General features: G+C 41.3%; 1 protein-coding gene across 1 annotated transcript; it reads right to left on the bottom strand.

The window, feature by feature from the left end:
- Positions 1-1,613: 1,613 nt before the first annotated feature.
- On the bottom strand, positions 1,614-15,986 carry tmc7 (transmembrane channel like 7). Its single transcript, XM_080853253.1, has 16 exons — positions 15,853-15,986; positions 14,835-15,093; positions 12,614-12,762; positions 11,678-11,833; positions 11,247-11,332; positions 10,730-10,875; positions 7,881-8,028; positions 7,013-7,180; positions 6,496-6,650; positions 6,160-6,274; positions 5,380-5,477; positions 4,871-5,054; positions 4,315-4,445; positions 3,324-3,479; positions 2,656-2,734; positions 1,614-2,240 (listed from the first exon to the last, which is right to left on the bottom strand). The coding sequence occupies exons 1-16, from the start codon at positions 15,869-15,871 to the stop codon at positions 2,067-2,069; spliced, it is 2,223 nt and encodes a 740-aa protein (XP_080709379.1). The 5' UTR covers positions 15,872-15,986; the 3' UTR covers positions 1,614-2,066.
- Between the last annotated feature and the right edge of the window lie 5,095 nt (positions 15,987-21,081).

The raw sequence follows: 21,081 nt of genomic DNA on the forward strand, positions 1-21,081 counted from the left end.
GTAACCACGCTGTCTCCGGTTTCCGCAGTACGAGCAGCAACAAGAAACTAGAGAAACATTCGATATTTCGGTCATCCGGGTTTAACGGAAGTACTTTTCCAACATAAGAGTCTGCTTGAGAGAAACGCTTGAGTCGCAACTTGATTGGAATCTTATCTCATGAAATGTGTATGGCACTACTGTGTGTAATAATGGTTGGTCAATACACCATGCTGGTTCTTTCAATCCATTTTAACAGTAAATATCAAAGACTTAACTGTTTTCAGTCTATTCAGCTAGTGCAGGATGGATTTTTCAGTCCCGTTCCCATCTCCCTCAGAACTATGTAATATTTTGTCCCTCTCCAGTCCGCAAAATCCCACAGGAGGACATTTACAAGGAATGGATTTTTCAGTGCCACTTGTCATGCGTACAACCACCAATCTTGCACCTGATTATGTAAAATATGGGTTATCCCTTGCAGCTCTCCAATAAACATGAATAATATAAAATAGATTAAAAACTGTAAAATGTACTTGTATCTCGTTTTATACATATATTTATATATTTTTGCGGCAGTTCTGCGAGTCTTATCTTTCTCCAGCCCCCACAGTCAAAAAGTCCTGCATCAAAGATACAAGAAAGCTGTGATTGTAAATCAAGGTCATTCCACCAAATATTGATATCTGAACTCTTCCTAAGTTAAAACCTTAGCATTGTTTTGTTTAAAAATGAATATGAACTTGTTTTCTTTGCATTATCCGAGATCTTTTTTTGTGATTTTGACCAGTTGTCATTTTTCCGCAAATAAATGCGCTAGTCTAAATTACTATATTTTGGGGGGAAGTTTGGGAGAAATGTTGTCAGCAGTTTATATAATAAAACGAAACTAGTTCATTTTACTCAAACACATACCAATATTGAGTAAAACCAGAGAAACTGATACTTTTGAAGTGGTCTCCTAATTATTTCCAGAGCTGTATATATCCACCGCTGAAGTAGCTAGAACAACCTTTATTTTGATATTTAGAATTAAGCACCTCCTACAGCACAACTTATTGAGACTTGTTTCACGCCATCAAAACGAATGCACAAGTTCGGTAGCACCCAAGCCGTTCACGGGCTGTTTTTGCTGGTGTTTAATTCATTCATTTGCAGCTCCGTAGTTACGATAGAACTCATATTGACTTCACCTTGAAGCTGCTTGTATAAAATCAAAAAGTTTGTCGTGCAAACCCAGGTTAAGTGCAGGTTTTTTTTATAGCTGTTAATATATTTGATAAATCAGAGAGAAGGCTAAAGAGTTTGATATTTTCATTTTTTATTTATTACTAAAACGCTTATTTCCACATGTAACATCCAAACTTGAATATTAAAATTCATAAATATCATTAGCACAATAAAAAAAAATTCAACATTGTTAGTCCCAACACTGAAAGAGAAACAATAAAATAATACTGCGAGCAGCATTTGAAATCCAGGCTCAGAGAATACACCCTCTGTATTTTAAGGAGGGCACAGACAGTTAAAAGGACATTTAGTCCTAATCATGGGTACCAAAGTTACTGGTTATACGAAGAACAACATGGGAAAAAATGAACGGCATAAAACTGTAGTGGTCATTTCATCACATCTTTTGTTAAAGGAAAGAGTTAACTTTCCTTTGAGTGGTGTCTCCTTTCAACAGTAACCATTTCCAGATGTCCTTCTTAGAAGGAAAAAAAAGAAACACCCCAAACCAACAAGTATCGGACAGTTGAGTATCTATCGATATATGAAACAGGTTTCCTAAGATCCCAATGTTTTTACTATGGCTAGATAAGTATCAGAGCATGATCAACTCAGAGATGATGCACAGTTTAAGAGTCACAGCGATAACTAGAAAGGGTTAATGCTCACCAAACCTTACCCTCTAAACCCCTCAGAACAAACAATAAAAAAAAATATATAAAAAAAATAATAATACCCTGGAAAACGTTTTATAACAGTTGTTCTTTTTTCGCCTTTTTTGTTGTTTTCCTTTTTAGTTCATTAAGAGAAGGTTTTATTCATCAGGCTCTTGTTGACCGTCTGACAGGGACCTTCGCTTAGACCTGAGTTGCCGAGTCGGGTGCTGGTTGGACCAGAAACACTCCGGAGTTTTCTCGACTCTGTGTGCTGTTGTAGCGGTTGCTCCTGGCTGAGGATGAAGAGTGTCCAGCCGATGCCCTCTTCTGTGCGTGGCTAAGCTTCAGGATCAGGAAGCGCTTGTCCCGTCCCTCCTGAACAAGCACGAAACAACGACTGGTTAATGAAAACAAGTCACGGATAGACGCATCGATCGGTAATACACCAACGTCAAAGAAACAGGCAGAAAATTGTTCAAAGACACAGAAATGTCTAGTTTGTTTGTTTGTGTAATTTGGATTCACAGCACTGACAGGTTTATCTGGTACTTTTATGCAAAAACAAGGAAACCAACCATCCAACATAGTAAAACACTCTTACCATTTCTAGAATTACTTTGGTATTCCCTTTTCTTATGGTAACTAGCTGTGACAGGAAGCTCATGCAAACCTTTGCACTGCCCCACTGGTTATGAGGAGAGTCTCGCCTCCTCTCTGCAAAGTCTACAAAGTCACTGAAGTGATTAAATGAAGGCATTCCTTACAGCCTGAAAAAGCACAATAGACTCACCATGGCTAGCTGCTCCCTGAGCTGATTGATGACCTGCTTGTGAGCTCCGGCTAGTGCAATGACATAGAACATGGCCAGGCTGCAATAGAACCAGAGGAAATAATGCTGAAACATGTAAGCACAGCTAAAGATATCAAACACAAGTCTCTTCATTTAGCCTGCACACAAGAGCAGAGAGAGACCACAGACAGAGATACCTCAGTCTAAGGAACTTTCATGTTTTTTCAAGAACACTTCCAGAAACGTTCAGAAAAATATTTTTGCAAAAGCTCAGAACTTAAACTCAGAATTCATGCAAGTCGTGCAAAAGAAAAAATGATTAAAACAATAGAAACAGGTCTTACAGCTAGACGGATATATTGTCAGTCACGGTGCCTTTGCTCAAGTCACACACAGCAGGACACTCAACCAATCCCCAGCACCTCAGTTTAATTTCACTTTTAACATTTCAAATTCAAGCCCTTTCTAAAATTAAGATGTTTAAATGTGGGTAACACCACCTTACTGGTAGTGAAACCTACTCAAAACGTACTTCTAGTCATCAAAAGTACCCAACTCAATGAAAATGTTTTGATCGTCAGACTGTATAGTCAACGTCAACTGTTATTAGGGTATCAAACAGTGAGTATGTGGAACGGGTAAAAAAAAATAAAGAAATTGGAGCTTACCATGTGATGACGAAGAGAGACACGGCAAAGGGCTCAGAGGCGAGTGCGTAGAGGAAGGTCCTCAGGCCCGCAGGAAGTTCCTTCACCGTCTCGGGTACCACGTTCCAGGACGTCTTGTAGTAGATAAAGGGGCCGCACGCTTGGGAACTGGGAATCCTGAAAGGGATGTGGAGGGAATAGGACATGAATTACGAACTTAAATTCCTCTACTTAAGCTTAACATCCTTGCATGACAATAATATATTGCGAACCCCATTTATGTGTTAGTTGCTCACAGCATGACTAAAACAATGTCTACATTTCCTGTGTATCTTCGCAGTGTGATTATTATTATATATATTTTTAGTCACCACGTTTATTGGGATTTAGGAAAGTTTTGCTTTAAATCACACGTGTAGGAACAGTTTACGCGTGTGACGTCTGACCTATGTGCCTGTTTCTCTGGATTGCTCCAGTGTTGTTTCTGTGCACCTGCACTTTGACTCCAGAGATAAAGCTCAGTTTCTTGACTATTTATGGTACTCTGTCTTAACATACCTCTAGAGAATGATTTTGTCTGACAACAGAATTTACTTGAATGAAGTTAGTTAGATGAATGAATGTGGTATATAATTATGCATGAATCTTTTTGGTGCATGCTATTGAGCAATTAAGCATTTCTGGATCTAACCACTGGATCTAGTGTGGGGTTTCCGGTAATTGCTCGTAAACCACCATGTAGTTCAACTCCACAGTCTCGCTGGTTCCTACTGTTTGAGTAACAGCAGATCTGGATACGTTTGGAACCACTAACTCATTACTCTCAACGGCCACATAGTTTAAACATCATCACATGATCACCATATTAGTTGGTGGAGAGATTAACTTTTTTCCCGTTTAATTTTGTTGGACATTCCCCATCACGGCTCCCAGGCCAACCCCACAGGACAGTGACTGTGTGCACTCACTCCCCCCCCCCCCCCCCCACAGGACAGTGACTGTGTGTTCTTACTGTGCAATGCTGACCAACACCGGAACACAGGCCAAGGCCAAGCCAATCAGCAGCACCACCAGGAAGAAGAAGTTGGAGCTTGAGGCTCGGAATGGCCGTGTGGCGGGGCGACAGTTGTTGACCAGGCTCACCTGCGAAATGACACACACACACACACACACACACACACACACACACACACACAAACACACACACACACACACAACCAATGTAATCTATCATCAAACAAACAGCTAGTTACACAATACAACAATCATAGGCTCCCAGTTAGCTGGAGCTGTTATCATACATGGGATGTTACAAATGCTGCAAGCTTAAAAGAGCATGATTCAATCAATGAAGAATACGACATAATTAATCCTATACACAGGAAAACCCGATTTCACAAATCAACTTTTTCATTCTGCATAAGTGAACAGTGAGTCTTAAACAGTATCTCAGTCTATGGAAATTAGCATATTAAACATATTAAACAAAGTTGTCATACACATTTGTATAGTAGTACTATCATGCAATGTGGGTTTTGTGTTCTCCATAATAACTAACATGAGCTAACCTTTTTGATGTAGAAGACGATGAAGAACTTGATGGTGCTGATGGCGGGCAGCAGGGGGCAGTAGAAGGTGCCGATCCAGCAGATGGTCTGGCCGTAGACGATCTCCAGCACGTTCTGGGGGATGGCGAACTCTTGCTGCCCCCACCACTTGGCCAGGCCGCAGTGACAGTAGTTATAGATGATCCTGAGGTCAGCCAGGGACACAATCACTAAGAAGACACTTCATTTTTCTCCCACACAGTTTTTCACAATCCTTTTCTCACAGTATTGCTCTAAGCTTTAAGTTGTAGTATGAGATTAAAAGGAGTCAAGACAGTCTGTTTCATGCAGTTTTTTTCAGGATGTGCAAGCAGTGCTACGCTAATGGTCATGGTTACATTGCTACCCTCACTCCGCTGGAGGTCCCTTTGGTGTCTAATACGTGCTGTGTGTAAAACAGTTGAGATTCACTAGCTAACTCTGTTTAAATGTAATTAATTAGTGAAAGATACAAACCCATGCAGACTTACTTTCTGGGAAATTCCACAAAGACAGTGACTGCCCCAATGATGATAAAATCAAAGATCATGAGCTTGTACATTTCCTGTCCAACACGTGTTTCCCAACACTGCGAATCGGAATTAAAGAGTCAAGTCAAATACACTTACATGAATGAAAGATTTATAAATGTGTTTTTCTATCCACAAATAGAACTCCTTACTTGTAACGTGTACGTTTTCATCTGAATAAACGTACCAGGATTTGTACACATTAAAGCATATATGAAAATAAGTACTTAATAATTTGTAAAAAATAAATCATAATGTGCTTGTGCATGACACACCAGCATCTCATCATAGCACCTCACTGAAACCATTTGCACCATATGTCTTCTTAATACTGCATCACCTTTACTGCATTACCTGTATTGATTGTACTTTTCTACCTCATTCACTTGATTTCACTTGTTACCACCAGTTTACTTTCACCTGCACCTTATATACCTCACTCTTACCTTAATTGCTGCTATTCAATTCTGTTTATATTACAATTCTGTGTCATATACTAACTCTTACTGTACATATCATATTTATTCACTTAGCCCACCCTACATTTGCACATACTCTGCACTTTTATTGCTATTTTGCACTTACTGGTTAGATGCTTAACTGCATTTCGTTGTCTCAGTACTTGTACTCTGTACAATGACAATAAAGTTGAATCTAATCTAAAAAACACTCAAATTCAGCTTAGTGTAAACTCAAAGCTCAAATTGACACTCTTAGTGTAAACTCAAGAGCTGGACTCACCGGGTAGAGCTTGTGGTTGTAGCCGCAGGTGCAGCTTCCCCCCTCGCAGGAGGTGATCTGAGACCAGAGGGAGAACAGCAGCACCCCGATACTGGCCAGTCGCATGAACACACACCTGAGGACCAAGTAAGACAAACAGGCTTTCTATATGTATATAAACAGCACAAGTGTTTCCATAAAATAATGCTGAGTAGAAATGGCGGACAATGAGTAAATGTGTCATGCCTCCACACACGGAAGATTTTTAGCGGCAGTTTGTTCCTGCACTACAGGTATTCCACAACGATTACTTGTGCAAATCCCGATCACTATCAGTCACGTCTTTCCGGTGCGCACCTCATGAGTGTGAAGCGGATCTCGAAGGCTGGGGAGTAGTCCTCAAACTGGACGATGAGGCTGAACACCTGCGGCGTCAGGAAGTTTGCCATGGTGATGACGATGGAGGGCAGGTACTCGTAGATCAGATCAATGATGAAGTTAGTCGTAGTCATCTGGAGGTGAAACCAACAAAAACACGTAAATAAGACATAGCTAGTCAGAAACCTGCTGCAGTAGTGACTGGTGAAATATTATTCCTACTTATTGATCTTGATGAGAACACTGATGGTAACACTACACTGTGTAATGATACAGGATACAGAAGATCTGGTGAACTGATTGCAGACACATACACTAATCTATGCAGGTCATTCTGACTTAACTGAAAAAATCAGTGCACATCATGCACAGTTATATCTGTGAAGCTAGTCTTGCCATCTCGCTATACTAGATAATAAGAAAAGAGACTCATCACAACAAATCTCCACACACACAACTCAGAACAAAGTGAAATCCAGCGTCAGCCGCCGTGTACCTGGGCCTCCTGGGAAAAGATGGTGGCCCTGTAGATGCAGTAGAAGCAGGCCGCCAGCACAGCGATCACAAACACGTTCAGGACCACGCGCAGCGCAAAGATGCGGCACTTGTCCTTGCGGGTGCGGTCGGCGATCTTCTGCTTGATGCGCTCCTCCTCCAGGTCCGTCTGTAAGGGCAGGAAGGAAAGTCACAGTGGATTAGCACCACCTGGTGAAGAATGTTTAATGCTAAAGCTAGCGCTACACTTGATAATATCTTTTGATGTAAAGGTGCACTGCTAAGAATTTTGTGTCCCCTGATCAAATATTCAGTTCAGCCCCCCAGCGAGATATTTAGATTCAGATTATCAAGGTTTCTGAGGGCCTCTAGTATTAATCTTCAGATTTGGAAAACTCTTTTCACAATAAAAGTCTGTTTAATTCATATCTTAAACATACTTGATTATCCATACAAATAAAATAAAATATCAGATTGGATATCTTTTTTTTTAATGCTAAAACTATGCAGATTATGTCTATATAATCTTCTATCGTGACTGGCATTTGAACTGGGCGAAAATATATAAATATAATTTTACATACATAAAAGAAAAACCAATACAGGCCTATTAAATGCCATTTAAATGAAACATTAAGCAAGTCTGCCTTGTTTGATTGTTTGTGAATGGTCAGCTGGATCATCCATGGGGAGGCATGCCGGGCCAGGAACAAGACAAACAGACACAGCTACTGCCTATGATGTAACTCGCGTGAATCCTGTATGATGGACTACAGGTGTCTTTTTATTTTGTCCATTAATGGGCCATTTGCTGGTTATTCAAATACAGTAATATAGCTTATTATGTGTGAAACCGAAGAGCTCCAAACCTTGAGTTCGTACAGCAAACTGCTCCTCTTAAGTCTGGAAGCGTTCTCATTGGTGATGCAGAAATCCCAGCCAGAAAAGATCTTGTTGCAGAAGCTCTGAAAGCGATCCTCATCCTGGATGAGATTCTGCTTGAAGCCTGCAGCTGATCTGTAGAGAAAAAGAACCTTAATGTTTATGTTCTGTGTAAAACATATGCAGACTATAACATATATAGACTTCATGTAAAAATGTGTTGGTCCTAGCGTGTATTTGTGGTGTAGTCATCCATCCTGTGACTTTTTCACATGATCTAAACCACTCTTCTTAGAAGGGGAATGCCACAGATTGTTTTATAAAAAAATAAGTGACCTTGTGAGAGGGTTTTAAAAAGCAAGCCAGTTCTCACCACAGTCTATTACTAAACCGTCAAAGGTGACTTCAGACATGTTCTCCTACAACAAAGTGTCAAAGTCATGTCTGAACCTGCAAAACTAGTTGCTCAGAGACGTCTTCCTCGTAATCCTGACCTGAATATAACTAAAATACTCATGTTGAAGACACTGCTGGGGAGGCATGGTGGGATGGTTGAGAAGGAGATATTCTGAGTTGGCATTTCGGGTGAGTCGAAAAAATATGTTGTTGTACCCCATAAATGCACGTTGTTTACGCCTCAGAACCTCGTCTCTGAGCCTCAGTGTTCTGACTACCCAACTGAGTAACCAACTGATCTTGGTCTGTGGTAGAATCACACTCGACGTCACATGTTGCATAATGTGTCGAGAAGTTGCGTCTGGCACCTTACTGACAATTTCACAACTACATTTGTCCAAATGCGTCACTTCTTTTTTTTCCGCCTCATGAATGTATAGCAATAGCCTGTTATTTGCAGTCCTCTGACGGCATCATATTGTCCAGCGAGACAAAAAAGAAAGAATGTTTAGTTTTCCATCTCCAGGAAGGAAATGAGGTCCTCAAAGCCTGAGGGTTGGAAAACAACGATATCTGGAAAGCTAGTAGCAGCCCTCAGATGATTGGATGGATGGTAACACTGCATGCCACTGGGGCACTGTGCTGGGGCAGTCAGACCAATGACACATCAAGCGGGAGAGGCCCTATAAAGTTTCTGGAAACGTGATCAGGTACCAATGGTAAACAGGACACTGGAGAGAACTTGACCCGATTAGGAGGGAACAGAGTAATGGGTGGGTCAGTAGGGTTACTGGGTGAATGTCAAAACACCAACTGGCACATCCTTGTCTCCTTGCTCCTCTATCCTCCATCAATCCTCTGTGACATGGATATTTATCGAAGTCTGCCCGCAAAACAGGCATAAGTTCGTGCACCAGTGAGTCAAGGAACAAGGACAAAACATTTGACTTACACAGATCACATATTCAGTGATTAAAAACAAAATGTACAAAAAAGAAGCAGATCATAATCAATACATTTTTGTATCACTTGCTCCGTCACATCCTTTCTTCCTAGAACTACAGTTGAGCAACAAGTCGTCAGTAACTGATGTCTGGCTTGTGAAATGTGTCTGGCTTCAATTCCTCTATCCTTGCATCTCATTCTCACTTCCTTGGTAAGAGAAGCCAAGGCACAAGGAAAAAAGAAAGGAAAGGTAACTAGGAAGAATTAAAGACATGAGATTCAACCGTTGACACGTTAGGTGAACAACACTGAACTTCCAAAAATGTGTTTTCCGACATGGCAAATGACCTCTTGCTAGCCTGCCTGTGCACCATTCACCACCTCAGTGCAGCCATAGCAACACAAATGCACAGCACATTGATGTCTTTATTGAAGGAGAAAAGCTGGTGGACAGTACCATTCCATTTAACTTGGTTAACTTTAGACATGTAAGGCCGTACTTAACTACAGAGGCAGTCAAACTTTGTATGCATGCCATGATCTTTTCTCACATCTCGTACTGTTACACAAGCTGATCACAAGCAAGTACAACAACTCTGAAATCAAAAGAGACCCTCTACAAGCAGACCTTAAAAACTCTAGACCTACATCTAGACCTTAAAAACTCTAGATCACCTAACAACAAAGTATAACTCATTCAAATTTGACAATTTCCTACAGTTTTTGGATGCCTGTCTCATTTTTATAATATTACATGGGCTGGCACCTCCACCATTAAATGAGTTTATAAAGCTGAGGATGGCAATGGTTTGGCAACTAGGGCATTCACCAGGGGAGACTGTGTTACAGTATAGACACAGTACGTTTGGACGGACAGTCTTCTCGGTAAGCGCCTCTAATTACTGGAATACCCTCCCTACTGATGTAAGGAAGTGCGCCAGTTTTTCAGTGTTCAAAAACAAACTTAAGAAATGGATAAAAAATGACCAAACCTGCAACCACAAATAGGCCACTGCATTACTCACAACGTAACTTCCTTTAATGTCTAACACCTTGTATGTTTGTCTGGTTTTTACTATTTGGTATCTGCACTGTTTTGCCAAACTGTTGTTTATCTTTATTCCTTGTATTATTTATTTCTGTCTTTCTCTGTCATGCCCTTCAAAGGGACAACAGATAAAAACTAGCTAACCTAGCTTCCTAGGCATTTACATTTTTCTGGAAATGTTTATCAATGTAGTGCCCCTTTTCAAATAAACGCATAAATAAACATGGCCTTCAATTTGCATTACAAACCCCACATTACCTGTGGGTAATGTTTTTAACTGCAGCATGTCGTATTTCCTATGTACCACAGCAGAGCAGAGTTGGTATAAGGCGTGCCACTGTCCATCTCAGCCTGTTTTTGCCAAACCTTACTGCAAAATTCATCCACCAAACACCCCTCATCTTGCATTTCTAATAGGTGAGAGGCCCCCTGCTGTTCGCTCCGTACCTTTTCACGATCCAGACAAGGCTGAGGAGGAGGTAGGCTGCGGTGACCAGCAGGTACGCCAGGGGGAGGTTGTACGAGAACCTTGGGAAATGGACACCGCCCACTCGGTAGTAGCCGTAGAACAGGTAGGTCTGTTCCAGGAAGCCCTGCATCACCAAGGAGATTAACAACACGAGTTTCCCTTTGTTTTATTCAGTCCACAACACACAGGAGCAGAGGTGCTGTATAATTAAAGCGAAATGCAGCATATATCCACTGTAAATGTTTTACATGGCGCGTTCTATGTGTGCCGCCCGTTGACAAACGTTACACATCCAGACACCCAGTGCTATCAGACACTTATAATCACACACGTTAGTCCTAAAGTGATAGAAGAAGTTCACTGTAACTTTACAGCATTCTGAAATGGTAAAACAACAGTTTCTGCCCTTTCGAAGAGACCAGGTTGTTGTGTTGTTTAGTGTTGTGTTGATGTGGTGTGGTGTGGTGTGTGGTCTGTGAAGGGTGTGGGGCTCACCGTTCCTGAGAGCAGGTCTGTGATGTACTGGTGGAAAACCACCAGGCCCTGGCGTGAGCTGCTGGGATAATCACTGCACTGACTGCCTGCAACACATCCGCACGGTAGCACCACACACAGTTTTCAAGAACCGACAAACGACAAGTGGGCAACAAAATCCCATCTTGACCAAATTGTAACGTGTTTGCGCTCAATTGTGATCGAGGTAAAACAGAGAGGAAGACCAAACCATTACGCCAGAATTGAACATGTTTTCTACAAAGAAATTCGCCGTACTATTGAATGTCACATCTTATCCATCTTATCTGTCATTCTTAACACAGCCAAAATGACTCCCATGCCCCAATCTGTCTTAAGCCATTCAAAACTAGACACACAAACAAACAAACACACAAACAAACAGACAAACAGCCTAGTAGACGTAGACGTACTGTTACTGATGTATGAGGTGATGTTTCCTGAGGCACTGGGCGCCATGATGATGGGCAGCATGACGAACCCGAACATGAGGAGGAACATGATGAAGTTGAGCAGCACCAGGAAGCGCAGGAAGGAGAAGTAGGACAGGATGCCCGTGCCGAACATCCCTGGCAAGGGTGCAGATAACTGAGGTTAGCTGATAAGGGTTTGACTTGCACTCTCGGCTTCAGCGCACATTGAAAGAGAGAGAGAGAGAGAGAGAGAGAGAGAGAGAGAGAGAGCGAGATAGAGAAAGAGAGGGGCACGGTCGCCCCTCTGGTTAATCTGAGGAGATGCATGCGGGGTGGATGGGGATAAGGAGGAAAAGTGCGGTGGGAAGAGAGAGATAGAGAGACATTTGCGTGGTCCCAGACAGACACGATAGTTCTAGAAAAAGACATTTCAAAGAAAAGAAGAAAAAAAAAAAACTGTGCATGTCAACTGTTGGCTCTTGGTATTCATATCAGAAAAAAATAAAAAAAAAACAAGCTTAACCAAAAACTTCTCCTGCCACTGTCAACCCTACAGAGGTGGAGCTTCACAGCTTGTAGGGCAAGCGTTATGGTTTCCTTGAACTTTGTGAGAAGACTCAATGTACTAATACTCATTCAGTTTAGTCGGTCACTGAAATGTTCCAAATGTTAATGTAAGAATCCCAATGCTGTCCACTCAGAGTCTACCCAGAATGCTGTCCACCCAAAATTTCCACCCCTTCTTAGGCCGGTCATGCTGAAACACGCCTCTGCTGAACCAAGCGCCAGATTAAAGAGTGGTGGGGCGTGGCGGGCTTCAGGCCGATATACATGCTTCTGCGACAACGTTTCTGCTTGGCCACGCAGTTGCATCAAGGGGCTCTTGCGTGTCTTGCTTGTGTCTGCGTAAAAGGCCAACCATGAATGAAGCCTTACCCTCGATCACGTGGATGTCCCCCCTCCACAGCTCCAGGCCCCGGAGCAGGTCCAGCCCGTCGTCCCTCATCCTCCGCAGGGAGCGCCGCATGCTCCGCTGCCACTGGCTCCAGCCGCCCAGACGTCGGTCCTGCTCCCTCCGCTGTTCCCTACCACACAAACACACACGCAACACACGCAACACAGCAGTTAAGAGACGCACACACCAGGCAGTTTAACACACACACACACACACACACACACACACACACACACACACACACACAGCAGTGAAGAGAGGCCTTCACACCAGGCAGTTTAACACATACACACACACACACACACACACACACACACACACACACACAGCAGTCAGACATACATAAAAATAAAAAGAGCAAGCAGTCACAGAAACACACACACACACACACACACACACACACACGTCAACACAGCAGTTAAGAGACGCACACACCAGACAGTCTACCACACACACACACAGCAGTCAGACATACATACACACACACGAATACATATAAAAGGAGCAAGCAGTCACAGAAACACACACACAAAGACAAACAAACACACACACACGCACACGTCAACACAGCAGTTAAGAGACACACAAGGCAGTTAAACACACACACACACACACACACACACACACACACACACACACACACACACACACACACACACACACACACACACACACACACACACACACACACACACACACACACACAAACAGAGCAGTCAGGCATACATACACACACAAATAGAAAGAGCAAGCAGTCAGACACACACACACACACACACACAAAACACAGACAAACAATCCAGGACGTAATGGCACCTGACATTTGCAAAAGCGCCAAAACACCCATACATGCATGATCAATCATATACATGTGCACAAGCCACCAAAACAACAAAAACACAGCTAAGCTTCAGTTCACTTCACACAGACCATGGCAGGGTGTAACACAGAAATGTAGCGGTGCTCTCAGATCGACAGCATTCAAATTAGGGGTGGGTATTGCCAAAGAAGTCACGATTCGATTCGTATCACGATTCACATGCCACGATGCGATTCTATCACGATGCATCGCGATACTTGAATTATTGCGATGCATTGCGATGCATTGCGATGCATTGCGAATTTTCACTGAACACTGTTAGAAAAAAATGAAGCCATTACCAGTGGCTGACTGGCTGTGTATGATCTGGATAGTGTGTTCAATTGATAACTCAAAGCAACTCAGTTCATACATAGCTGTATTTATTTAAACGACTTTTGGAGGTTACTTAACACAAATATTATTATTACTGGATACACTGCATGTTTTGTTTATGAGTCATTCATAAACAAAACATGCAGTATCGCGCGGCCGGAAATGCTTGATGTTCGCCAACCAAATTCATGCAATTAAAAAAAAAAAAAAAAAAAAAAAAAAATTTTTTTTTTTTTTTTTAATTAATAATCGATACTTGGCGTCAACAATCGATGCAGTAGATCGTGAAAATTAGAATCGCGATGCATCGTCATGACGATTATTTGGCACACCCCTAATTCAAATGCAGGTATTATTTAATTATTTTATTTAATTTCACATGTACACAACTTGTGGGGGGTGTAACTTTATGCTGAAGTTGAGAACTACTTGCAACACAGCGCATTAGAGCATTTACGGTTGTAAAGGGGTCACTGCATTAGGTCAACAACTCCCCCACTAAATGTGATGACTCAGACGGTGCATGTAGCCCGTAACGCTGGCACAACTATGCCACTGCAAACACTTCTGTGTTTCTCAACCAAAACATCAACCACAGATGGTTGCTTTTGTACAGCATCCAGAAAACACTTGAGAACGATCCGTGGTTAGTCATTCTGAATCTCGGTCACAGGGCCCTTCCTGTGACAGGCTACGCAGTTCCTAGCCTCTTGAAGTTTCCATAATGCACACAGATCAAAGGCAGTCAAAGGTTTCAAAGAAGACAATCTGTGATTCTGGAGAAAGGCAACCAAATTACACCCTTCCCTTCCTAGCTCCTGAAGCAACATCCTGATTTTGGAATTGTTTATGGCTCGGTCCGAGCCTCTATGTTTGTTTCCCATCTACAGAGCACAGACTGTGGACGAAAACACTGATCACAATGTGCTGAATTTGACAAAAGGTGTATTGTATTAGAATCACAGACTACACTTTTAACTCTATGAGACTGAAAGTTGGACACTAACCGGTCTCTGCGCTTCTCCTCCATGGTCTTCGGCTGCTCTCTGACAGGCCTCTGGACCGTGGCAGTCTTCTGCTTGTTCTCTGCTCTCCCGGTCGTCGTCCATTTGTTGCTCAGGGACCCGAAGCGCCCACGCTGGCTGCTACTCCTCCGCTTGGTGCTGCCCCCATGGGAAGGCTTCCGGCGGTAGAGCAGGGACTGGTAGCTGGGCAGCTGGTCCAGCAAAGGGTTGCATGCTGGACCTCGCCGATCAGGCAGGAAGACTAGTGTTTGGGAGATAAGGTTAAAAAGTGTCAATGAACTGGCTTAGCAGAATGAGGTCTAAGACATGTAGTAGCTTTTGACTGATAATGTTGACTCAGATGTTTAATGCTGACTATTTGTTTCGCAATGAACTAGGAGGTGGTTAAGAGAAATGTCTTGTAGTTCTAGTTCATTTGCACAATCCTGAAAGGACAGTATTGTAAGAGCCCTATTCTGCTGCTGCTGAATGTGTTGTCATGCAGTGTGAAGGAATCTGTGTCGTCATACGGGAATACAATAGCCTAACAGTTTTAGGCTTTACAGATAGTAGTAGAGTAGATGTACGGTCACAACATACACTGAGGAGTTGTAAACAAAGTCAAGCACTGTCCATGTCTATTCGCGAAAATAGCAGAGAAAACACTCTGGTTGATCAATCTGGTAGACATTTGAATTATTGCTTGCTTGCAGACGAACCCAAGCATGTTAGGTAAACAACCAGCCACCCAATTTATATTATTATTTCTATACATTTGAATGCGTCTGATTGGTCACTAGCTAAATTAAGACTTGAGCCTAACTGTCAACAACACCAAAGCTAACGTATAACTTATCACTGGATAACTGACAATGACTTCGATCTTAGATGTCGATACAATACATTTTTAACAAAGCAGATATGTACGCGGTTGTCTTGCTAACTTATCTTGCTAGCATTTGCTAGGTTAAGTCGTCTCACCTGCCCGTAAACTACAAAATCATCATTGATCAACTATTACCTGCGTCAACGGAGTCCATTACAGCATTTCCGCGGAAAGATGACAACTTGATAGATGTTAAACGTTGCTTTAGCTCCACTAAGTTATTAAGATAGAACTACGACCTTGTTTGAGTTTACTCCGAAACAGTCTCCCCCTCCCTACCATCAGCTACCCTAAAGTTTCGCACTTCCTGGATCAGCGTATGGGACTGCTGCTACAGATTTGACATCACAGACAAACGCCTTCAGTCAAATTTTAGGAGGTTGGAACGTTCCACCCCTATTCCATCTTTGGCTACACACATTTTTAATTATTGAACATAATGATCCAAGAGTCTCTCAAATCAACGAAAAATAAGTTGCGTATCTAGATGGCTGTAGCTGCATAGCTTGAATAATTTAAAGCTCCGTGACAAGTGACAGGGGTAATGTTACCAGTGTTACCAGCAACAGGCAAACATGCACGCTGTAGAAATAGGCTATTTATTTGGATTAGTTATTTGCTGGCCAGGGAAATCGGGCCAGAGTGATGCTTAGAAGAGAAAGTTGAGATTAGTTTTATCGACGTATCATAACATCTCTGGACTGTCGTTCGCAGAACAGCCAATTGGACTTCTGTCAAGTCTAGTAAGGCAATGCGCTTGTCAATAATAATTAGGCTCTAGTAGGGCTAGCTTAGTAACTTGTTGCCTGCCTGGTTGCCACTGGCACAAAGTTAATCATTTCAGACTTTCCTGCCAAGAGACATCGCACGTCTTTGCTCGACATTTACGCCCACTGACGCTTTTTTCGTTTGGTTAAACAAATAGGCTGTTATTTTATGGAGGAAATGCACGGTACCAAAGACAAGCTGTAAAATACACGCTGAAGCCAGGAAAGACCGTTCCGAAAACGTTCATGTTCCAGTGTAGACAGGAGAGACGGAGACTAGCGGACCTGCTCCCAAGACAAGAAGGCTAAATTAAATGAAATGTCATTCATGAGGTTGCTGAAACTCAAACACGGTAAGTAGGCTATTGTAAGCGTTATTCTGCTTCTTCCTTGGGTTAAGTGATATTTCACTCTCCTTTGAGGTATTGTCAAGTCTAAGGTAACAAAAGTATAAATGTTAGGCTATAGCTTATGAACCAATAGCCTACGTGTATTTATCTATGCCTATTATTATTATGATTATTATTATTAATAATAATTCTTATTTATAATAATATTTGTCATTAGTGTATCAATTTGACTGAATACCGACTTTAATGAATAAAACTACTAGTCATTAACTCCTGCGCATGCTGTGCTCCAAGACACTTGTTTTAAAACGAAATGCACGCGACATTGGGACTATCCAATATCACCGTCTTCGTTGAGCATGCAGCTAGTCAACAATATAAGGCCAGCAGTATAGATACAGAATGTAGTAAAAAGCACTGAAAGAATATGCTGGATTTTATTAAACAGTAGGCCTACATTATTGCAGAATATTATGACGGAGCCTTGTTTTTACAGTAAGGCCTACATGTTTGATGCACTTGTCCTGGGGAGAATCTTGCATTTGTGTCTAGTCTAATATGATTTTGAGAATCTACTGGCGTTTACAATTTTTAAATTAGCTTACTTTCTACATTGGATGATAGGTAGTTACTGTGTTCAACAAATGGAGTGGCACATTTCTGATCTAGTGGAGCCGCAGACTGAGGAGCCCTGAGAGATCAGTTTCTAATCTCTCTCTCTCTCTCTCTTATTGATTTCAATTTTTTTTTTAAGCATAGTAGCCTAGAGGATTTCCACATCCCTTAGATAACAACATGTACAATAATGCCAAAGAATGTATTGCACTACTCAACCTGTTTGGTCTCTCGTAACATGTGAAACAGTCTACATGCCCATACTTTAGATAATTTCGGTGTATTTTTGACGTGCTCTCTGAATGTTCAAATAAGCTCTGTTTCTGTTAAGAAAATGTACATCAATGAGAACACCACTGCTCAGTTTACGGAGTCGCCTTCATGACCCAAAACACAACTCATTTTCACAGAGAAATGTAATGATGAAAAAATCAAAACTATCAGACCTAACATTATCACCACAAAGTCAAACTATGAAACCTTTCCATCTCAATAAGCACTTTGAAATAGTTTGACTACCATGTGTCAGTGTAATACAACTGACCAAAAAACTACAGGAAACCATCGGTCATCTTAAATCATGAACATACACTGCCAATACACTGGCGTCTGACTTTTAAAAACTATTTATCACTTTAAAAAAAACTTTTTGCACAAATAGTTAATGGCACACGGCTATCAGGCACTTTCCTAAAGTCACTAAAACAGCTGCCATTAAGCCACTCATTACAAAAGGGAACTCTAGATAACCCTGTGTTAAGCAACCATAGACGTGTCTCAAAGCTTTGTTGAAAAGCCAAAATCAATGAGAGCTTTTTCTTTGCACTTAAGTGATATTTTTAACAAATTCAATGTCAGGCTTCCAACCTCACCACAATACGGAAAAGGCTCTTATCAGGGAATACAATGATATAAAGCTGAATTCAGATTTGTGTGAAACTTCAGTTCTGGTTTTACTAGATCTCAGTGCTCCATTTAGGGTTCCCACTCGAAGTGAAATATAAAATTCCATGATTTTCCATGACTTTCCAGACCCAAAAAACAGAATTTCCATGACCACTTCCGTAAAAAGAAATGTTAAAAAGTTTTTAAAAGTGTGAAAACTGAAGATTATATTCACCCCTTGAGCTGTTCTTTGTCTATACGAAGCTTTACACAACCAGATATGTAAAACTTAACTGTAAATGTCAAAAACAACCACCCTTCTTGGCTGAAATTTGAGATTTGCCAAACAAAACCAATGCCAATATTTGTGACTGACACCACCAACGTCACCACTGAAGCACTGTCGAAGCGTTCATGAACACACCAGACCGTATAGCTGGCTAAACAACAGACCGTATAGCTGGCTAAAAAAGACAACAGTCCATGATTGGTGGTTTGCTAACATCAACTTTTAAATTGATGTTCATCAGACCACTAACATTAATAATAAATAATAATAATAATTCATTTTATTTTTAACGCACTTTTCATTCAAAGGAATCTTAGAGTGCCTACATTACTGTGCCTATTCCGTCAGATTTGCAAAGCGTATGAAAACAAAGTTGTACACAAAACTAAAAAGTAAAGCAACAAAATGCACACGAGTTTTGCTTCTACACAACTGTTAAGAAAATTCCATGATATTCCAGGACTGTGCATGCAAAATGGTAAAATTCCATGACTTTCCAGGTCTGGAAAAACTTTTATGAAATTCCATGATATTCCAGAAATTCCATGACCCGTGGGAACCCTGTCCATTTGACACTGTATGCTATAGAACCCTTAAAGCAGGGGTGTCAAACTCAAATACACAGAGGGCCGGAAAAAAAATAATGGGTGTAAGCCGAGGGCCGGACAGTGGGGCAAGCGCCCCCTAAATTGACGTATGCTTCCAACGCGGGGACAGTGCATTTTGGGACTTTCAGTATTTGTGGTGTGTACGACAGTCCAGCGGCCGCGGCAGACAAGCTCTGATAGATAAATAGATGGATAATGTATTAATCCTGAGGGAAAATTAGGCAAACCAAATAAAATTTCACTGTTGCTCAATCAAATCAATGGAACTTTTTGCAACATTCTGAGGAGCTGGCGGGCCAGATTTAATGGCTTGTCGGGCCTTGAGTTTGACACATGTGCCTTAAAGGTTCAATATATAACCTTTTTTTTTTAGAGTGTAAATCATAGAATATGGACAGGTTTGATAATGGGTAGGACTTTCCACAGCAGTTCTTAATGGGTTCTGGCCTCATTAAGAAGGCCAGAGTTACTCTGGTGCACCATTTGAAGTTGTGAATTTGATTGAGTGGCTATGCTGTGGAGACCCCAGGCATAAGTTCTCAGACCTCTTCTGTTTAATATGTATATGCTACCTTTGGGCCAAATTCTACAGAACACATTGATTACTATAGTTATGCGGATTATACACAAATATATCTGTCTCTCACACCAGATGACAGCCCAATAGATTCACTGTGCCAATGTTTAGAGCAAATCAATAATTGGAAGAGGCAAAATCTTTAACACAATAAGGACAAAACAGAGATTATTGTATTTGGGAGCAAAGCAAAGAGAATTAGCATTAGTAGACACCTTGACTCTCAGGCTCTAAAAAAACAAAGAAACTAAAGGATCTAAACTGTAGTCTGAGAAAGCTTGGTGTTCTCACAGTCTCCGATCTCACTTTCACCAGCCATATCATTGCAATCACCACAAGGCCTTCTAACGTCTTAAAAATATAGCCAGAATCAACAGGTTTTTTTTGGCCCAGAAAGATCAAGAGAAGCTCATCCATGCTTTTATTTAGGCTAGAGAAGACTACTGTAATGGTTTCTTAATCTAAAAAAGACCATTTACCGGCTACAGCTGAAAATTCTCCTGCTAGAGTTTTCTCCAGGACCAAGAGAACAGAGGAAATTGCTCAAATTTTGTTTTCAAATTCGCTTTATTTAACTTTTTCTTTTGGATGTTACTTTTGCTTTTATTTATGTGAGGCACATGGAATTGTGCTATCTATAAAATGTGATGTAAAAATAAACTTGCCTAAACCCATAGTGTAGCTTGAGCTCAAGAAATTCTGTGATTCCAACTATCCCCCTTCAGAGTGCTACCACCGAAACAAACCATTGGATTGTTCCAGCATGCCTTTAAGGTTGCTTACTGACAGAATCACAGACAAAAAGCCTTTAAGGTTGCTTACTGACAGAATCACAGACATAATACCTTTGAGAGTGCTTACTGACAGAAACACAGACAGAAAGCCCTTGAGAGTGCTTACTGACAGAAACACAGACAGAAAGCCCTTGAGAGTGCTTACTGACAGAATCACAGACATAATACCTTTGAGTGTGCTTACTGGCAGAATCACAGACAGAATACCTTTAAGAGAAACAGAATGTCCTGTCCAAAGAAAAAGAACTAGATAATAGTGAGGAACTGTTTTGAAATGACCTGATGGGTCAGTGACTACCAAATTGCCATGGAAACTGTAAACAAGACCTGTGAAAAGCAGGAAAATAGAAATGCAGGGAGTGGATTAGCAGTGAAAAGGCACTGAAGGCCCTGCCAGTGTTGAGATCATTTTACCTCTCTGTCTCTTCTCATTGTACAATAACTACCATGAAATATTTATGAACAGCGGAACCATTTAT

Source organism: Sprattus sprattus, assembly GCF_963457725.1.
Source record: "Sprattus sprattus genome assembly, chromosome: 1".
In the NCBI taxonomy this organism is placed as follows: Eukaryota; Metazoa; Chordata; class Actinopteri; order Clupeiformes; family Clupeidae; genus Sprattus; species Sprattus sprattus.